Genomic DNA, 21,507 nt, shown 5'->3' with positions numbered 1-21,507 from the left:
TCCTGTCTGCACACAGCCGCTCATAACAGAAGATCGCGACCATACTATGGACCCAGCAGACATTGAACTTCAGGAGTGACGCCGAGCAGCCTTTGCCCAGCTGGAGGAGGAACTCCGCTGGAAGCCATGGCTCACCCCTGACATCGGGCGCATTTTCCATGGCACTCGGCTGGCTCTCGGCGGTCCCCGGAGCTGCCGGAAGTCTCCACCTGTTGCTCCGCTGGCACTCAAGATGCGGCCGCTTCAGTTGGGAGTCCTCCGCGTGGCTTCAGGCGCTCACGCTTCATCCTCAGCGTCACCGTTCTGTGCACCGGAGGTTCAGTTGCTCACGCCGCCAGCTACCTCTGCTCAAAGGAAACGGCGCTCACGTCACCGTCATATGGACATGTCTGAGCAACCTCCGGTGGTGAGTCAAAAGGACTACACTTTCCACACTCCACCTGAGCTGTTAAACAGTAAAGACTATGAACTTACCTCAGACACTTTCGGGATTTCTTTTCTCGACGAGGATTTGGATTGGGAGGCCAGGGGCCCGTTCTTCGTACGTCGCTTACTACATCCAAGATCAAATGACACATCCAAGATCAAATCATCGCGCTAACCGTGAGCTCGCTAATCCGGTTCCCCGAACACACCTGCTGTTGACGATTAGTACAGCTGGACGCAGTAATGTGACATCACTGGGTGTCGTAAAAGGGGCCACGCATCGATAGTAGAAACATTGATCGGCAACCCTCTGATTGGTCGGCGAAGATGTCGACGGAGCGCGCTCGGCTCGGTATTTTTCGGCAGCAGAGCAAGAACTCCTGAGTGAGGGATTTCAGGAGTTTCAGAGTTTAATCAGAACGCAAGGGAACACTGCAAAGGCTGCAAAAGCAAGGAGCGAGGGCTGGCAGGAAGTTGCTGACAAATTAAACTCGTAAGTAATTTAATAATAACAATAATAATGGAGTGGATTGATATAGCGCTTTTCAAGGCACCCAAAGCGCTTTACAATGCCACTATTCAGTCACTCTCACATTCACACACTGGTGGAGGCAGCTACAGTTGTAGCCACAGCTGCCCTGGGGCAGACTGACAGAAGCCAGGCTGCCATATCGCGCCATCGGCCCCTCTGGCCAACACCAGTAGGCGGTAGGGTAGATTTATTATATTACACTATATTATCCAATATTATATTACATTATATTATAATATGTTATATTTTATCCTCTTTCACATTAGAGCCACGACAGGACCCACTAGAACATGGGAACAGGTAAAAGTGAAATATAAGAATATCCTACAGAATGGTAATATTTATCACTTATATTGCTTTTAGTCTCTTGGAAAGAGACCCTGGAATAATCTGTTTATAACAGCAACCAAGAAAAGGGCAGAGGAAAAAAAGACAGGTGGTGGTCCTGCACCCCCTCGTCAACAAGTTGGTTAAGTGAATAATACCCTCACGGGAAAATCGATATCTCTCTATGAGCACACTGTCGCGCTGAGCTAAAGGATCCTGTCTGTCCCGCAATATACGCTGAATTCTGAGGACTCTCCTTATCAATCTTGCACCTTCCGCAATGGGTGGCTCGCGTATACGGACAGGACATGGCTGCGACAGGCTTCCCAAATCCACCTTCGCTTTTATAGCCGTGGTCTCTCATCTTGATTACACGAAGTAATTTACAATTGCTACTCTGAAATATGAATTAAATCTGTAATAATCACATACATGTAATAGAATGTTAATAGTACATTTCCCTTTTTTAGGAAATGACCTGTGTGAAATCAATAAATGGATCAGGTGCTGCATTGTCTTTAGTTACATTGATGTTATTTATTTATGGTGAAACAGTGGTGGAATATCGCTGTTGCTTTCGTATGATGACGCGGACATACCTGCGTGGCCGCGATCTAATCCTGTTTACATAAAGTAAACCTGCTCCCGAGCAGGTTTACGCTTACGGCTCTGTTGCTATGACAGCAAGTCCCGGATGAGCTTCGGGGAACCGACTGATCCAGGATCACGCGAAATCGTCAACAATCTAATCCGGCTAACCTACTTAGCGAGGTACGAAGAACGGGCCCCAGTTTTGGTTTGAATCCTCCCACGCTAGTTCATCACAATAAGCATTCGTCTGGGATTTTTAGTTCGAGGTCTGCTCGTTGGGGTGGGAACAAGCTAAAACCCAAGTTTGCCGAGTCTGTTTTTTTCTGAGACTGTGAACACTGCTAAACCTAAGACTACACAGACTGTTAAACGTGGTGGGAAAGGGTCGTCACCTATTTTTGATGGTCCGGTTTTCATTGAGCCTGCTCCTTTGCCTTCCTGTGCTCCTCCGCCCAGGGCGGCTGTAGTCCAGCAGTCTCCTGCACCTGTATCTGTTCCTCGGGTGAGGGGGGGGGGGCGGCGGCCCAGCAGGGCCCAGTTTGTCCCTGCTCCAGTTTCCAGGCCAGCTGAGGCTCCGCTAGCCTCTGCGCCCGTAACTACTCCGCGGGTGGGGAGTAGCCTGAGTTGTCCTCAGGCTCGGTAGGCTCGGAAAACACTGCACGTGAAAGCGCATCAAATACGACTTTTTTGACCCTATGCGACACTTATCCGATCATGGTATGACAGTGTGAACAGCACAAATGCAATATTTTCAAATCCGATCTGGGTCACTTTCGTATGTGGTACTGAATCCGATACATATCTGATGTTTTAGAAAGCGACTGCTGTTTGAACGGTCATGTCGCATTAAATCAGTCTTTTACGTCACTGACACAAGACAGATGCCAATTATCAGCGCTGGAGAAGCGCCCAATAAGACATCGCGAACACTACCTGGCCATCCAGTGTAGATGTTAGTGAAACTGTTTGGAAGACAACGTTGGAGAAACGTGAACATTTTTATTTATAATGTATAATCTGCAGATTCTGACAGAAATCTGCAACTATCATTTGAAGCACCGATGCTCTCTAAAACAGCAATAAGGATAATTATTTTGTCATTTACATTATGTAAATAACTTAAAGCAAAAATTGGGAAACGTAAAGTCCGAAACAAGTCTTTATATTAAGGGCCATCAGTCAAACCATACTGTTTTCTACAGTCATTGGTCTAAACAGAGCGCGTTGTGTGTGACGTCTTGTTTTGCGAATGCGGGCCGCTTTGAGGGTTCACACGGGAGCGCATTTGCTGTCACATTTTATTTGTAGTGTGAACAAGAAGACAAAAAAATCAGATTTGATCAAAATATCAGAATTGAGCATTAAGACCTGCAGTGTGAACGTAGCCTAAATGCATCACTGTGCTGAGTATACATGTCGGCACGACGTGGTGGTGTAAAAAAGGTGGATCCACCTCAAAGTTCGACTTCTCAGTATTACTTTAAAAAAAATGGTTCAAGTGCTTTGAATAATTTATATGACTTGGAAAAAAATGAGCATAGCTAAGGATATTAGTGCTAAGTCATGATTTTCTCAGAATGTTGCTGCTGCTCGCTGACTTTAGCTAACAGCAATTCCTGTATTTGATTCATGTTAAGTACATTTATGTCCTTAATCTTTAATTTTTTTATTAAACATCCTCATCTTGTATACAGTGGCTTGCAAAAGTATTCGGCCCCCTTGAACTTTCCCACATTTTGTCACATTACAGCCACAAACATGAATCAATTTTATTGGAATTCCACGTGAAAGACCAACACAAAGTGGTGTACACGTGAGAAGTGGAACGAAAATCATACATGATTCCAAACAGTTTTTACAAATAAATGACTGCAAAGTGGGGTGTGCGTAATTATTCAGCCCGCTTTGGTCTGAGTGCAGTCAGTTGCCCACAGACATTGCCTGATGAGTGCTAATGAGTAAATAGAGTGCACGTGTGTGTAATCTAATGTCAGTACAAATACAGCTGCTCTGTGACGGCCTCAGAGGTTGTCTAAGAGAATATTGGGAGCAACAACACCATGAAGGGATAAAGTTATTGAGAAATGTAAAGCAGGCTTTACATTTACAAGTCATACTAACTTTGACATATATTTTTATATGAATTGAAAACTTTCTGTCTGTACATAATTCCAACAGATTTTACGAGGTTGTAAGCTCACGTAGCCAAAACTCCAATAATGCTAACAAGCTTTCACCATTTCATTGGTCTGGTGATGCAACTACATAATGTGTTTTTAACAGACCCTAAACAACACCCTTTCAATGAACAGCAAGACACTTGACCCTACCGCCTACTGGTGTTGGCCAGAGGGGCCGATGGCGCGATATGGCAGCCTCGCTTCTGTCAGTCTGCCCCAGGGCAGCTGTGGCTACAACTGTAGCTGCCTCCACCAGTGTGTGAATGTGAGAGTGAATGAATTGTGGCATTGTAAAGCGCTTTGGGTGCCTTGAAAAGCGCTATATAAATCCAATCCATTATTAATGTGTGTGTGGGGTGGGGTTCAAAGTATACTGAAACAACAAACAATTTAGGCATTTCAATAAAGTTACATTATCTCTGCTCTTTACAAGTTCAAAGCCACAGACCAAATTGTGAATAGAACTGTAATTTCACTGTTTCACTTCAGCAGCATCAATCTTTGCACAGATAATCTTCATATGAGGATTTCATGTTTATTGTCAAAGGAGATTATATGCTAGAAAATACAAAAAATAAATGAATAACAGTTTGGTGAGAAAAATATTGAGTTTGAGTTCAGTCCCAAGTTACTTTCACCAACTTGTCTCTGCTGTAATATTTGGATTAATTCAATGAAGTCTTAGAACTGTTAGCTTTATTTTAAAACCAACATTGTATAATATCAAAAAATACTTTTAGACAGGCCTGTGTTTTTGGCCTGTCATTTTTAAGCAGGAACCTCAGAAAGGTATTTATGAGTTTTGTTTGACATCAGAAAGTAAAAAGACTGCACAAAAGCTACACGTGTTACCATATTATATGACCCTTGCTATAACAGAAATGTATTAACCCCTTAATATTTTTTGTGTTGCTTTTTTTTTTCAGAATGGCTTTGACAAAGCTTCTGAACAACCGCCCTGACACGCCATATTCCCGGCCACCCCCACTGCACATGAAAATTTTAAAGTCCTGTGACCAGCTAAGGGTCACAAGCTGGGACTTCAAAGATGGAACACCAACACCTCTAATGACAAAGAAGAACACCATTGCGGCGATCACCAATGGCCAGACTGTGACAAAGATCACAATGTTTGAAGAATATGCCTCTAAAGTCCAGCTCGGGGGGTCATACATTATGAGAGGCCATGAACTCAGTGGCACAGGCCCCCCTTACAACATCAGTATCACAGCCAGGACACAATTTTTTATTTTTTTTATTTTTTTTAGGGCACCGACCCTAAGTGTGAGGGAAGGTCTTGTAAAAGAAGCAGAGGATCTTCTGCATCCTCTTGTTCCTCTCACCCCACTCAAGATGAGCTCCACACATGAGGGACTCATGACAGTTCAAGGGGAGGTGGTGGAGGTAAGTACTTGTGGTTCCATCAGAATTTACATGGATTTAGGTTTCCAAATAACCCATTATTGCCAGTATTTTTTACAGTTAAAATTTTGGTTTTTGCTGTCAAGCAGAGACTAAATTCTGTTAAGATTGTTAAGCACAATTTTTTAAAAAATATTTACCTCAGACCATTTCTGATATTTTTGCAGCCAGTTTGCATTGTGCCTGCGTACATTTGTGTTGTAAGGGCTAGATTTTAATGAACAGTCTCTACTTGATAATAAAAACAAACAGAATAATTATTTTATACACTGCTGTATATAAATTCACACAAGGCTTCATCTAAATATATCCTTTATAATAAAAATAAAAGCAGATACAACAGAAATGGTCAAAAAGTACCCTGAATTGGGCATAATGGAAAACAAATAGATTTTGTATACCTGAAACTGGCAAACTTTTCATTTAAGTTGCAAAATGTATTGTTTACAGAAGGATTTCCTACAACCTGTTTCATAATCACAGTATATGAAAAACATCCTAATAACCGATACAGATAAAACTGCTTCTGATAAGATAAATGGCATGTGCAGAATACTTAACAACAACCATAACATAATCTAAACAGATTACTGAAGAAATAAAATCCTATCACAGATAACTACACTGACTATTACTGACATTAAATTTCAATTTTCTTTTCAGTTTTCTGCTGTAAAGAAGGTGCTGTTGGGAAAACAACATGTTCCCCTTAAAAACCTCCAGCTGAAGGAGGTAATGGTGCAATTTAAGTTTTATATTGAAAATGGTTAAACTAATGTGACAAATGTGACATTGCTGGTACAGAATGTATGAGGCTGTGAGCTTTTTTTTTTCTAGTTACTGGACTTGTTGTTATTTAATTAATGAATCTTTAATTCTGTCATGTTTGTGATTTCAGGATGGTTTTACCATGACAATCTGCCTCTGGAGGGAGGCAGCTGCTAACAACTTCAACGTGGGAGACCACATCAGCCTCTCTCACGTTAAGCAGAGACAGTCCTCATATGGCGTACAGCCTTTACACAGATTGAGGTATGAAGAAGCTTTGTTTGTCTTATCAACAAATGTTTAAAACTATGTTTTCAAATTTGACATAACATTATATATTATATTATCTTACACACACACACACAAACACTACATATAGATAGATAGAAAAGTTCCCCCCTCGCCCCTGCGGGCGGTCAATCCTTCAAGCTCGGGTCCTCTACCAGAGGCCTGGGAGCTTGTGGGTCCTGCGCAGTATCTTAGCTGTTCCTAGGACTGCGCTCTTCTGGACAGAGATCTCTTCTGGATAGGGTTGCCAACTCCCTGAAAAATAAATAAGGGACACCTCGTGGCCAGGGCCGGGCGACCCAGTTGTCTTCACCCTTCCCAGTTTGGTGAATTTTCTAGCTCTTTTTTTGTGTGTGAAATTATTTTTTTAACCATTTGACTTGAAGTTGATTTAAGTAGATGCATATTCTATTCTTTGTGATATGAACACATGTGAAACAAATGATCATTTAGCCATTTATTTTTAGCTCAAAATGACATTAACACAATAAAACAGGTCTCTTTCTTAAACAGAAGCCTGTCATGCTTAACTTTTGAGAATATAAGTAAATCTTTCTTTAAAAGAACTCTGTCCTGCTTAACTTAAAATTATAGAAAACAATAGAAGGAAAAATATTCTTGTAACAGTGCACATTTAGTGCATTTAGTACAATTGGCTTCAGTTGAGGTATTATTTCAGCTTTTCTAATGCTAATCAGCTGCTCCTGTTTGTAAACCCGCTTGTTCCCATGAATACGCATCATAACTCATCATCATTATTCATCTATGTTTTACTTTTATGTATTAGTCATCTATTTGTTGTAATCATCTATCCTTGCAGTTGTTTATTACACTAAATAAGTTATATTATCACACTTCTGGCCACATAGCGCTGATATTCACTGCACATGCCCATATTAACTTTTTCCAGCCAGGTGTTTTCCTTTTCCCATTCTTCCCTTTCTCTGGGGGGAAACAAACATTGCTGCGCTAATGCTGGGCTCACACTGTGCGATTTTAGGCCTATTTTGAGCCGATTTTTGAGTCGTGCGACCGATTTGGTGATCGGACCGATTTTGGCCTTCATCGTGCGTCGTGTAGTATACGTGGGGTAACGAGAAGCGATTAACACCTCGAGCAGCTCCCGATCATCAATCGCTCGTGAGGGTGTCACCACAGGCGCTCACACTGCTCACGCGCAAACACGTAAACGTCGGTGAAAAAGACGGAGCAGCACAGCTGTGCAGCGTGTGATCTGGACACAAGCGATGGAGGCACAACTTGTAGAACTTTGGAAAGCTCATCCGAGCCTTTTCGATGTGGCATCACAAAATTATCACGACCACAACAACCGTGGAAATAGTTGGATTTACATTGCTGCTCAATCACAGCTGCCTGATGAGTGTTTTTCATTAGCAATTTAGCAAAGTTGATGGTGGTGGTGTGTGTGTCTGTGTGAGTGAAAGACAGAGAGAGCGAGCGACAGATTTTCTGTTATAACCTTCATTTTATGGACGCACAGTGTGAGCACTCAGGTCGCATCAGAGCATCGGGCGGTATAGTGTGAGAGTACATCGTGACCTACGAACTTCTAACCCCTGCGAGTCAATCGTGCAGTTTGAGCAGGAGCTGAATAACGTGACTGAAAAAAATTGCACAGTGTCTGCCCAGCTTTAGGTGTACTGTCGTCCGAGACTTGCACCGCAGTGTCGGTGTTTGTTTCCCTGTTGGCCATGCTTCTTGTTGTGGTCATCTGTTGTCTTCCGGTATTTTCTCCGCAAGCGACCTTTCCTCGACCAGTGAGATGAGCGGTAATCTGAATTGTCATACTCGAATTGTCATAAGTTTTTCCTTTCCAGTCACCTTTCTCACTCACTATGTATTAATAGACCTCTCTGCATTGAATCATATCTGTTATTAACCTCTGTCTCTCTTCCACAGCATGTCTTTATCCTGTCTTCCTTCTCTCACCCCAACCGGTCGCAGCAGATGGCCGCCCCTCCCTGAGCCTGGTTCTGCCGGAGGTTTCTTCCTGTTAAAAGGGAGGTTTTCCTTCCCACTGTCGCCAAAGTGCTTGCTCATAGGGGGTCATATGATTGTTGGGTTTTTCTCTGTATCTATGAAGCGCCTTGAGGCGACTTTTGTTGTGATTTGGCGCTATATAAATTGAATTGAATTGAATTGAATAAGTGTGCTGTCAGCTCATTGGTCACAAAGCAGGAGAGGGGCTGGGAATTATGTTTTCAAACAAAGCGTTAATTCCATTAACATTTATAGACTACTTTTGATTCTCACTGTATTACGGGACAAAGTGCGTCCCTTATTAGCTCAATACGGGACGTGTACTTTTGTTTCGAAATACGGGACGATTCCGTATTTTAAGGGACGGTTGGCAACCCTACTTCTGGACAGAGATCCCGCACCACTATGTCCGGTTGGTTAGCTGTTCCCAGGACTGCGCACCACTAAGATATTGCGCAGAACCCTCAAGCTCCCAGGCCTCTGGTAGAGGACCCGAGCTTGAAGGATTGACCGCCCGCAGGGGCGAGTAGGGTTTTTTTTTTTTTTTTTTTTTGTTTCTCCAGGTGAACATGATTAACCATTTTGGAATTGACTTACCTGGATGATTCAGCATGCATCAAGACATAATGTGTGTATGTATGTGTCTTGGTGACTTAGTGAAACCACGTGATGACCATAGGTTTTCTTTTTTCTTGTTGGATAATAAAAAAAAACAACGTTTTCTGGGCTAAATGTGTGCCTATGCTGTGTCAACAGACAAAAGTCGAGGAGAGAGCTGACATCCTCATTGGTGTGGCCACGGCAGAAATGCCAAACCAGCTGGAGGTGTTGCTGGAGGATGGAAAGAGCCTGTTCATTCAAACTGGCCTGTGGAGTCTCTTTGATAAGGAACTGGAGGAGGCAGCAATCAAAGTTACTGTTAAAATTCAGGGAAAGCATATTGTACATATTCAAAAATATCAGTGCGAATAATTTAAGGAAAATATAAAGTTCCTTTGTTCACTTTGTTCTAAAATGTGACAGATTGTATTTTATAACTTAGGAAACAAAATTCATTCTTTTTATCAGTATTTATAATTTTTTATGACATTTTGTTAAGTTCTGTACTATAGTTAACAGTTTTAGTATTTTCCAGTGTTAAGTATTTGTATATTAAAAATTCTACATAATCTTATATTTGTGTTTTTAATTTTTAGAACACTGGAAGGCTATAAAATGTTTTTAAAAAAAGAAGAACAACAGCACAGTTCAAGACTTAATGTTGTATTTTGTAGATAAAAAAGGGGGCAGGTCTATAAACAATATTTGATTTGTACCTTTTGAAAAAGCCAACAAATTCAATGCCAATACAGCCAAACTCAGGAGATCAGTTAGGAGCACAGCTGAGCAAAGGTGATTCCAAAAAAATGGAGAGAAACTCTGCCATGCAGTGCCATGCTGAGCAGACTGGTTTACAGCCACAAGAGAGACTCAGTGTTCACAGATCATAAAATCTTCAGGGAGCAAAGCTCTCAGAGAAGCTATAATGCAATCCACAGATAGAATACAGTCAATAAGCTCCAAGTGAAATGTTAAACAGTGCACGGATAGCTTTTTGTTCAGCTTTTTCTTCGTATCCTTTTTCCCCCTTTCTAAAGTCTCTTCAGAGGCTTTGCAATTTGTCAAACAGCAGCTGGTAAAAAGGCTTTTGCAGTGAGGCAGGGAGCCTGTTCAAACCAGATTATGCTTGATTTGATGACTGCAGAGAACTTGGGGCTGACAGCTCAGATTAGGATCGGTTCTCCCTTGAAAAGGCATTAGTGTGTTCTGTCATGGCAGGATTTCTGTTCAATGTGCAGGTAGATTGAAATCAAAGGGCACCAAAGACACCCAAACCTGAGGGATCATTACGTGACACCCAAAGCATCTGAGCAGTCTTATTCCTTCATCTGTACCAAATTACTCAGATTCACAGATGTCGTGCACAGCAGACCTGCAATACAACAATGAATAACAGGAGTTACGCCTGCGTTTGACAGGTCAAAATGTCACAGGGAGCAGTTCAGTTAAGTTTCATTCCCCTCCAGAAATCACTTCATGCATGATTATCAGGAACCTTTGAGTAATGACAGCACTTAAGTGAGTGTTTCCTTACCATGTTCCACTTTGTCACCAAGTTTTAGGATGAGAATGTTTTTTTTCTACTTTATTTTATTTTTAATAGAAAGATAGCTCTCGTTATTATTTCTGTTGTAATTTGTGTTTGTTGTTTGTTCAGTTTTTCAGCCTTGTTGCATTTTTTTCTATTTCCGTTGTGTTTTATTCAACTTCTGTTACATTTTGCAGGATTTTGCAGCTTTTTCTATTGACGGGTGTTTTCTTCAGGGCCACCATATTATCATTATCTTTAAAACTGCATTTGAAACTTAGTGCTGAGTTTTTACTTTCTGCAGTTGAAGTTATCTAAAGAAACTGTGTGTGGGTGCAGCTGAAAAAACGTCTTTTGGCAAATAAAACAGAAATTCTGAAATCCTCTACTGCTTATATCAAAGAGAATAAAAGAAACCAAAGCTAAACTCTAAAAGATTATTTATTTCAGCTTGTTTACAGTTATCCACACCTCACAGCTTTTTATGGGTTGATAGTTTTCCTGATCCAATCTGCATACTCAGGATCACAGAGGTCCATGAAGGCAGCCGGTGCTCTGCATACAAAGTCTGGATCTCCCACAAAAGAAGAGACACCATAAATCCTGCCATTATGAACCACTCCTCCACCAGAGTCTCCCTGCAAGACAGAAATACAGTTTCCCAGTTTTATAAAATCTTTCTGTATTTTGAATGTTTAATAAATGCAGCTGTGAGCTGAGGGATCATGCAAACTCACTCGACATATATCTTTCCCAGGACTTTGTCCACAGAACCAGTGCTGATAGCTCCTGACTCGGTGGACCTCGGGGAATTATTTCTGTAAAATATCATTGAGCTCTGTACAGCTGACAACCTCAGTCTCTGCACAGTGAAGAGAGGGTGATTCACCAGGTTCTAGAAAAAAGGGACAATTAGTTCAGCTTAAAGCACTTTTTTAAAAAATGATGCAGATTTGTATTTTATGCAGAAATGCAGCAGAAAGAAATAAAATGGTCTGAGCTCACAGGAAAAGCTTGTTTTTGCTTTGAACACATTAGAAATGAAGAAAAATACAATTTCAGTACAAATATCTGCAACATCTCTTTACTAATAAAGTAACAGTTTGGATGGTTTGTTTTCTTTTTTCTTAATACAACAAATTTGTTAAAAATCATCTTCCTTCTTTTCTCATTAGCTAGTCCAGTGGTGGCACCATAACCTGCGACCTCAACTCTGGAATGACACAAGAAGTGTTTGGACGCTTTTCTCTCCTTTTTTTTGTTAGTTACATACAAATACATATATTGATTGTTTTGCACGTTAACTTTGAAATGTTGCCCTGAGGCCTGTACTATGAAGCAGGATCTCATCTCTCCAGGTAACTTCAGAGTTCTATATGAAGGATTTTGACTTCTTACCAGAGAAAATTGTAAGAGTAACCCTGACCTGCTGTTATATTAGTTATGTCCTTTATAGAGTTTTAGTCACCACTTTATCATCACGCACCACACCTGGCTAGCATGCTTGCACTGTGCTTGCTCAGCGCATTGGGACACCATTCAAGCTCACTGCAGCACATGCTACTTCCTGTTTTAAAGGGCCTTGTAGCAGCCCTTGTTACATGCGTGGGCACGGAGCGTGAAGCAGAAAGCACAGCTTAAAAGAGACGTTGATATACCCGGCGGCGTGACACTGACTGGTGTTTTACGTTTTCTCAAGCCAGCTAACGCAAAGTAAGCCAAGCCTTGTTGAATTTTCTTTGTACTATATCCCTCTGGTTAAGTTCAAGCTTAGAGATCATTTGTCCAGAAAAGCAGCATCACCATTCCTGGAAGATCCCTTGAAACTTTCAACTTTAGACCCTCCTACTGTACTACATGGACAGTGGGAGGGGCTAAAATTCTTCAATAGCATTTTTTCGTAGACATTTTTCAGTTTGCAGCCTATGTTTAAATTCTGTTGTTATATTAAGTTTTATTTTCTCTTAAACTAATAAACAGCAGAAAGTTTGCAGCTGACAGAATAAAAGCTGAAACTGTCTTTCAAACATTAATTAAATGAAATACTTGATTAATGATCCATCAGATTCTCCTGTGTAATGATAGGTCGTGATGTCAGTCAGGATTTTTGCTGTCTTTTTTTTTTTTTTTTTTTTTGCCTGTCCCATTTGGTTCTTTAGCCATCAGAATTGTTGTCTGAAGACCAACAAGGATACCCAATGGATTTACTTTGCCAAATGGATCATCGTGGCATTGCCGTATTGGTCCATTTGGTCGATCTTTGTTTTTATTATTTATTATATTTTATTTTCAGATTTTACAGACGGGACAGACATGAGTGAGGGATAGGAAAGGAAGAAAGAAAGAGGAAGGAAAGGAGAAACAGAAGGGGAGAGGGACAGTGAGAAAGGGGGGGGAGAAAAAAAATCTCCTGGATCACCTGTTGAGAGAAAAATAGAAAACAAGCAAAAAAAACAAAGCAACATACTAAACACAACACCATCGCATTAATCTAGCTAAGTGTAAACAGCAGTAAATACTAAATATTCAATGTTGTTGTGCAGCATGCAGGACAGATGTGCTTCGAAGTAGCGGCCAAGAAAGGTGTAATTTGGGTCTACGAGCAGTGAACACCCGTGTACATACCTGTGTGGATCAGCGCGCTTGCATTCCAAAGGTTTCTCCATGTAACGATCTGCTAGGGAGTGTGAGGGGGCCACAGCCCCGTCCTCCAGGGTGTGAAGCGGGTATGGAGGAGGTCAAAACTCCAGACATCCAGAGGCCCCCAGAACACAAGAGACCATGGAAGACCAACAGAGGGGCAGCCGCGCCACTGTTCCAGTAAGAGCTGAGGAGAGTCCCAGATGAGGGTTCACTCAGCAGCCGCGGAGCAGAAGCCAGGGGGAGTTGCAGTGACGCGCCCATGAGCTCCGCCGGCCCCCAGCTGCGCCTGAGTGACCGAGCCCCAGGCCGAGAGGCCGGGGGCACCCCACCTCCGAAGGGGCCCGAGCGAGCCCCAGGCTCCAGGCCCCGATAAGCGGCCACCAAGGAGTGAGCCGGTGTGTACCTGGACACCCACCCCCAGACACAAAGAACCACCAACGCACCGACACCTGAGGGAGTCCGCCACCGGCAGGGGAAGTGGTGGTGGGTGGAGATAGGCCTCCAAATCTTGGAGGGCCTGAGGTGTCCCCAGAGAGGTGGCGTCTGATACCCAACCTGACATATAGACACAGACATACGGGCACACACAGACACAAACATCCATTCCCACCATTAATGATAGGTTTGTAGCTTGAACCTATTCGCTGGAACGTTAAGACAATATAATTACACTGCAAGCAAGACGCAAGTAGGCAAACTTCTTCATGGTACTCGTGCACGGGAGAGACTGGACAGAGCGCCGTCCCTTCGCTTGACCCCAGTAGCTCTCGTCCGTTCTCCCATACACTGTCCTTTTATTGAGGTTACATGAATATGCATAGGTTCATTAACATACGACGTCTACATACAAACAAAGAGTACCTTGCCTGTGTGTGTGTGTGTGTGTGTGTGTGTGTGTGTGTGTGTGTGTGTGTGTGTGTGTGTGTGGACTGCTGATCAAAGGGTCAAACATCCTTGGTCAGGAAGAGGGTAGCCTCCCCCTCACCCTAGATGGTTCATCCTAGATAACACGGTGAGGAAGTCCTGCAGTTCATCTAAACAAAGAGCACTTAGACTAGAACAGACGCAACTACGTTAATCCTACCATAAAACAATAAGACACGGTATGACCTCTCATGCTCCCAAAGTGCTGTCTAATACACACAAAGTTTGCAGACTATCAAGGATCAAAACCTCTACCAATCTACAACTAATTACAAAACTCTAAGCATATATAAGTAAATATTTCTAAGCATAAATGACAATCAACAATACAAATCTAACATTTCCCCCCTTTTTGACCTTTATGCTTGAAAAGTTCCCAGGTATGAATACCTCATGTCTGACAGTTTCAATGCAAACCTTTTTATACTCAGCATATGTCAAATCACCCTAAATTACTGAAAAGGTACACAGTTTAACAAATGTATTAGCAGTTATCCCATTCCTCATTGATCTCATCTCATGGCAAACTGCATCCCACAAACAAACAAATTGTTAATTTAATAGTGAAAATAAGAAGATAACATTTCCAAAAACATCTCAGCTTGGTGGTGCTTCCTCCAGGTGTGCACATCACATGTCTCTCTGCAGAGTGGTTTGAGTTCTGCAGGGCGACATGAATGTCTCTTCTAGTTGTTTCGTTGTCCATAGGACCAGAGTCCAAATGTATGTAGAATAAACATTCAAACATACCAGTTGGTTTTGTTGTTTGTCAACATGGGTCTCAGCTATTTCCAAAGCTGCAGACCTCTCAGCACTCTAGTTTTATGGCCTCTTACCAGCCCCCATCACCTGACTTCAGACCTTCGTCTTGTGAGGGGGATATTTATGACTCCTTAATTGTCCACGCTCTGCAGAAAAGCTCTCTGTGGAAAGGGTGCTGGGTTCCGTCATCTTACTGCTGTTATGATCCCAGCAGCCTTCAGAGTGTCATCGTATGCACAGTACAGTGGCACAGCATTAGGTGATGTTCATAGGAAACTGCTGTCATCACCACCATAGCTTCTGGTTCCTGTGCTTTCACAGAATCATGATGTCATCCTCGAACTCCTTCTGCGCTGTCGATGGAGCTTGGCACGCTCCCCTCATCCCACGAGTTTTCATGTTCCAACGCTGCTGAAGGTTTAAGGCAGAGCACGTCGTACACCTTAGTTGTCTTCCTCAGCGTCAATATTGAATCTTTCATTTTATTTAAAATCTCCTGGAAGCTCAGTAGCACAGCCCTCTGTGTGATGTCTGCTGTGCTGAAGATGATCTCTGATCCTCCTGAAGCCTCTCTCCTGGCCTCAGCTCCCATCTTGTGGACGATCCTCTCCTCTATTTTGCAGGCAGTTTCATGGTCCTTGCTGTGGCTCCAAGGTCTGATCTCATGATGGGCCCCAACCAGCTTGACCTTTGACCTCAACCACTGCCTGGCTGTCAGCTATGCCTGGAATGGTTCACGCTTCTCACTGGGCCTCTGAAGATTTCTCAGGAGATTACTGCTGCACCTGTATTTCCTTGCTAAGAAGAAAAACTTCTATTTGGAGAGCATGTCAACAATCATCAAACCACATTCTTTAGTTCAGTGAACTTCACTTATAGGCCATCAAAGCCTCATCTGAACATGGATGCACCACTTGCATAGGTTTAATATTTGTAAATAAACGGCTAATCACACAAATCACTGCAACAATAATAGTAAACATTGTTTAACACTAGGAAGGCCCAGGCTTCTACCTTTCTACCTTTAAAACCCGCCACCAGCCAAATGGCTGGTAGGCTTTTAGCTAAGCTTTAGCTTCAGGCAAGTGGAAGCTAAATTGGCTAGTCATTCATATGTAAATTGGGTTGTTACCTGGGAATTCTGGAGGGAGGGGAGTGGGGGTGTGTGGATGAGGGGGTGGGGGAGCTGCTAAAAGCGGTGAGCTTCCTTTTGTTTCATCTTGATGCATTCTCAATCATCCAGGGAAACAAATCTCCAAAAGTCACCAACTTGGAGTGTTTCAGTTTGCCATCTTAGGGAGAAATCAACACACATGGGTGTATGTCCTTTGTTGCTGAGATTTATTGATAAAAACAGTACAAAAAATCAACCATTTGTACACATTTTTACAAATAATTATAAAAAGTGAGTGAGTACATTTCAACATTTTCAGCAATCACTCACAATCCTGGCACTGCCATGGTATCTGTAGTCTGCATTTACCTTGGCTTGGCTTCCTGATCAATTGTCCACTACCAAAAGGAAGCCAAGCCCTGTGATCACACCTTGTTTTGTTGTAAAGGGTGGCAGGGCTTGGCTTCCTTTTGGTAGTGGAGCATTGATCAGTCGTCCATTGTGGCATCAATGTGATCACACCTTGTTTTGTTGTAAAGGGTGGCAGGGCTTGGCTTCCTTTTGGTAGTGGAGCATTGATCAGTCGTCCATTGTGGCATCAATGTGATCACACCTTGTTTTGTTGTAAAGGGTGGCAGGGCTTGGCTTCCTTTTGGTAGTGGAGCATTGATCAGTCGTCCATTGTGGCATCAATGTGATCACACCTTGTTTTGTTGTAAAGGGTGGCAGGGCTTGGCTTCCTTTTGGTAGTGGAGCATTGATCAGTCGTCCATTGTGGCATCAATGTGATCATACCTTGTTTTGTTGTAAAGGGTGGCAGGGCTTGGCTTCCTTTTGGTAGTGGAGCATTGATCAGTCGTCCATTGTGGCATCAATGTGATCACACCTTGTTTTGTTGTAAAGGGTGGCAGGGCTTGGCTTCCTTTTGGTAGTGGAGCATTGATCAGTCGTCCATTGTGGCATCAATGTGATCACACCTTGTTTTGTTGTAAAGGGTGGCAGGGCTTGGCTTCCTTTTGGTAGTGGAGCATTGATCAGTCGTCCATTGTGGCATCAATGTGATCACACCTTGTTTTGTTGTAAAGGGTGGCAGGGCTTGGCTTCCTTTTGGTAGTGGAGCATTGATCAGTCGTCCATTGTGGCATCAATGTGATCACACCTTGTTTTGTTGTAAAGGGTGGCAGGGCTTGGCTTCCTTTTGGTAGTGGAGCATTGATCAGTCGTCCATTGTGGCATCAATGTGATCACACCTTGTTTTGTTGTAAAGGGTGGCAGGGCTTGGCTTCCTTTTGGTAGTGGAGCATTGATCAGTCGTCCATTGTGGCATCAATGTGATCACACCTTGTTTTGTTGTAAAGGGTGGCAGGGCTTGGCTTCCTTTTGGTAGTGGAGCATTGATCAGTCGTCCATTGTGGCATCAATGTGATCACACCTTGTTTTGTTGTAAAGGGTGGCAGGGCTTGGCTTCCTTTTGGTAGTGGAGCATTGATCAGTCGTCCATTGTGGCATCAATGTGATCACACCTTGTTTTGTTGTAAAGGGTGGCAGGGCTTGGCTTCCTTTTGGTAGTGGAGCATTGATCAGGAAGCCAAGCCCTATATATATGATACAATCTCACTACACTTAGCCTAATCCTTCATTGCCCTGAAGAATTCTGTGGTGTACGGACCTCCTCTCCAAGGAAAGAAAATGCAGAGAAGACTCACCACTCAGCAGGCCTTGGAAATGATCCTGAGGGAAGTCGACCCTTGTGACTCGGATGGAGAAGACCTACAAGTTCAGCCGGATTCGGACTCAGAGCTGTCTGATCAGTCTTCCAGTTAGTTGCATTTCATGTTATTTCCTATCTCATTTCAAATAAGTAAGTGGATGTAGTTTGTAAGTAAGATATTTCAGACATTATTCTGATACAGAGGAGGAGATACTGGACCTTCCCATTGCTCACAATTTGAATTTGTTCACACTGCAGATGAGGAGACTGCTTCTGCACCTAAAAAGAGAGCTTGTTTGGGGACTGAGACAGCGAAAGATGGCACAGTGTGGCGTGAAGAACAGGTGGGGACCTGTCTCCCTTTCACCCCAATAGAAGCGTACGCTGCAGATGGAGAGCCAATGGCTAAGGCCAGGAGAAATATCACGAGTCGCCTTCGGAGCTTCCTGTGTTTCATCACTCTTGACATGCTTCGTAGCATTCAAGAATGGACTGTTCAACATGCACAGCAAACGGAGCATGTTCATTGGTTCATGGACCTCCCTGAACTAATGGCATTTATTGCAATTGTCATCTTGCGGGGGGTTACCAGGGTTCCATCTCTAAATGACTGCTGGTCAGCAAACCTGGGAAACCCACAGATAATTGGAACTATGGCACGAAACCGCTTCAAAGAAATCATGCAACACCTACGCTTTGATGACAAGTCCACCCGCAGTGATCGAGCAAAGACTGATAAGTTCGCTGCAATTTCCAGTTTGTGGGGATCATTTGTCACCAACTGCATCACGTGCTACAACCCTGGTCTACATATCACCGTTGATGAACAGCTTTTCCCATCAAAGACTCGGTGCAGTTTCCTGCAGTATATTGCAAGTAAGCCGGACAAGTTTGGGATCAAGTTTTGGGTGGCTTGCGACCTAAAATCCAAGTACATTTGCAATGTCTTCCCATATCTTGGCAAGGACCCCAGTCGTCCCACTGGGGAGAGACTTTCTGAAAATGTAGTAATGAGGCTGATGGAACCATTCCTAGACAAGGGCAGAAATGTTACCACGGACAATTTTTTCACATCGCTTTCACTTGCGCAAAAACTTCTTAGACGGAAAACCACCATCCTCGGCACAGTCAACAAGATTCGCAGGGAAATTCCTCAATCCACTAGACAGACAGATCGCAATGAATTCACCACTCAGGTATGTTGCAGGTCTTTTCTGGTTCTATGTTTATGTGTTTCATTGTGTGTAAAAGTGCTATGGAAATAACAATTTATCTTATTTCTTAGGTGTTTTCAACCTCTGCTGCCACGCTGACGGCGTATGCGGCCAAACGGAAGAAGACAGTCTATATTCTTAGCAGCATGCACGGCGTGGTTCAGACTGATAACACTACCAAAAGGAAGCCAAACACTGTCACCCTTTACAACAAAACAAAGTGTGGCGTGGATGTGATGGACCAGATGGTTCGGGAGTACACTGTCCGCAGAGGAACACGGCGCTGGCCAGTTGCCGTGTTTTATAACATGATTGACATGGCAGCACTGAATGCACATGTGCTGTATCAAGCATGCTCCGGGACGAAGGAAAGACGGGTGGACTTCCTGGTGGAGCTTGCAAGGGAGTTAGCTCACTCTCATGTAGCTGCGAAGAAGGCAAGAAAAGAACAGTTGCCTTTGACACAACCCTCCACACCGAGCCCTGGAAAAAGAGCCATGTGTCAGGTCAAACACAATTGCAAGAACAATCATGCCACTGTGCGATGTGTTCACTGCAACAGATACACATGTGGTAAATGCAGACTACAGATACCATGGCAGTGCCAGGATTGTGAGTGATTGCTGAAAATGTTGAAATGTACTCACTCACTTTTTATAATTATTTGTAAAAATGTGTACAAATGGTTGATTTTTTGTACTGTTTTTATCAATAAATCTCAGCAACAAAGGACATACACCCATGTGTGTTGATTTCTCCCTAAGATGGCAAACTGAAACACTCCAAGTTGGTGACTTTTGGAGATTTGTTTCCCTGGATGATTGAGAATGCATCAAGATGAAACAAAAGGAAGCTCACCGCTTTTAGCAGCTCCCCCACCCCCTCATCCACACACCCCCACTCCCCTCCCTCCAGAATTCCCAGGTAACAACCCAATTTACATATGAATGACTAGCCAATTTAGCTTCCACTTGCCTGAAGCTAAAGCTTAGCTAAAAGCCTACCAGCCATTTGGCTGCTCTCCGGGTTTTAAAGGTAGAAAAGCCAAATGGCTGGGCTCTGGGCCTTCCTAGTGTTAATGTTAATCCTTGCACTCCACCTCTTGACGCATGGACAGTCCCATGCGTCAACTCACCAAACCTGGATCCCTGTCTTAAAGAAAAAGATTAGCTAGATCATGTCCCAGGCAACATCAGGGCATCTCCTCTGGAGTAGCTCCGTAACCCTGCAATAAAAGATGTTAGCGTGTCTTGCATATTAAGTTTGCTGAACACCTGGCTCTCCCAGGAGCCTGCATACACACCATCATGGCCTGGAAAACAAATCTGGAAGTGAAATCAAACTTCATACCTGTAAACAATTGTATCATAAGAGTAATAAGCATTCAACATCAGCAAGACAAGTGTCATGTGCAGGTTTTCTCAAATCAGTAACTACAACTATTACCCTAATTCACCTCAGACATGGATTATCCCATGTACTCTGTTAACATTAATGTAATCAGTGACTTCTCTTAAGCAAAGTCACTCCACTCATATATTATTATGGGTTCAAAAGTGGCCAGCAAATGAGCCCATAATAAACTATTCCATAATTACCGTAATCTCTTATTTGTTGTACTCATGTCACTTGTCCGCTTCAGCTGAATCTTCTAAATGCAGTCTCAGAAAAACAAACATTAGCAATACACATTGACTATCCTGGTGGGCAGGCGTCGGCCATCCACATTCCAGAGGTGCCATAAAACACCATAAAGTTAACACTCGCTGTGGAAAAAGTAACACTGGTCTCATCACAGTATGTCTCAAACTATATTAATTTCTCCATCAACATATAGCCTGTAACTACAGTTTTCTTCACACATAAACCCAGAAATCTTGTAGTAGAGAAACATACGCCAGTATTCCTATAAATCACATGATCAAACACATGAAGAACCATAATGCTGTAAAAACGAAAATGCAAATGTTAGCGCTTGCGCAGGCGTATGCATACTTTGTCACAGTTATCTCTGTGAGCACACAAGCTAGTGAATGACACACACATAGTAAATTCACAGACACAGAAAATGTCATTTAAAATGTTAAATCATCACGCAACCTAAAGTGTTACTGTCATCTTTCTGCTTCTGTAAAGGGAAGCACACACAGACTCATCTGCACCTCTGCCAGGCGGGGGTCAACTTCACACAGTCGTGTTACATCAGTAAAGTCTTGTCAGCTTTTGTCAGCTTTTACCAGTCAGTCAGTTTGTTTTCCTTTCACTCACTCATTCATGCATTCATTCTTTCTTTCTTTGCTGATAGTGGAACCTATCGTCGCATTTAGTTTCCACTCTCAGCAAAATGACGTCATTTCAAAAAGAAAAAGAAGAACTTTAGTTTGGATTACATCGCTGAATCCTTTTGGACTGGGACCGTCATTTAATAATTGTCCCAAATAAGTGGCTTTCTCCAGAGTCCATTTAAATGTGGAGA

At 42.8% G+C, this 21,507-nt stretch overlaps 2 protein-coding genes across 2 annotated transcripts in view; both read left to right on the top strand.

Moving 5' to 3' along the window:
* The window catches only part of LOC308395317 (serine protease 1-like), a gene marked incomplete at both ends in the record, with an annotated part of 120,501 nt that overhangs the window by 1,917 nt on the left and 97,077 nt on the right, over positions 1–21,507 (top strand). The window lies entirely within an intron of this gene.
* Positions 233–19,813, top strand: LOC308395919 (uncharacterized protein; the record flags this gene model as incomplete). The annotated part of the gene is made up of 10 exons (XM_080880969.1): positions 233–541; positions 2,229–2,515; positions 4,983–5,222; positions 5,325–5,460; positions 6,142–6,210; positions 6,377–6,487; positions 9,292–9,477; positions 17,757–17,908; positions 18,020–19,013; positions 19,103–19,813. The coding sequence occupies 10 exons, from the start codon at positions 233–235 to the stop codon at positions 19,649–19,651; spliced, it is 3,033 nt and encodes a 1,010-aa protein (XP_080737095.1). The 3' UTR covers positions 19,652–19,813.

The sequence above is a fragment of the Rhamphochromis sp. 'chilingali' genome, assembly GCF_963969265.1.
Source record: "Rhamphochromis sp. 'chilingali' genome assembly, chromosome: 4".
In the NCBI taxonomy this organism is placed as follows: domain Eukaryota; kingdom Metazoa; phylum Chordata; class Actinopteri; order Cichliformes; family Cichlidae; genus Rhamphochromis; species Rhamphochromis sp. 'chilingali'.
This window is presented reverse-complemented; position numbering and strand designations above follow the sequence as displayed.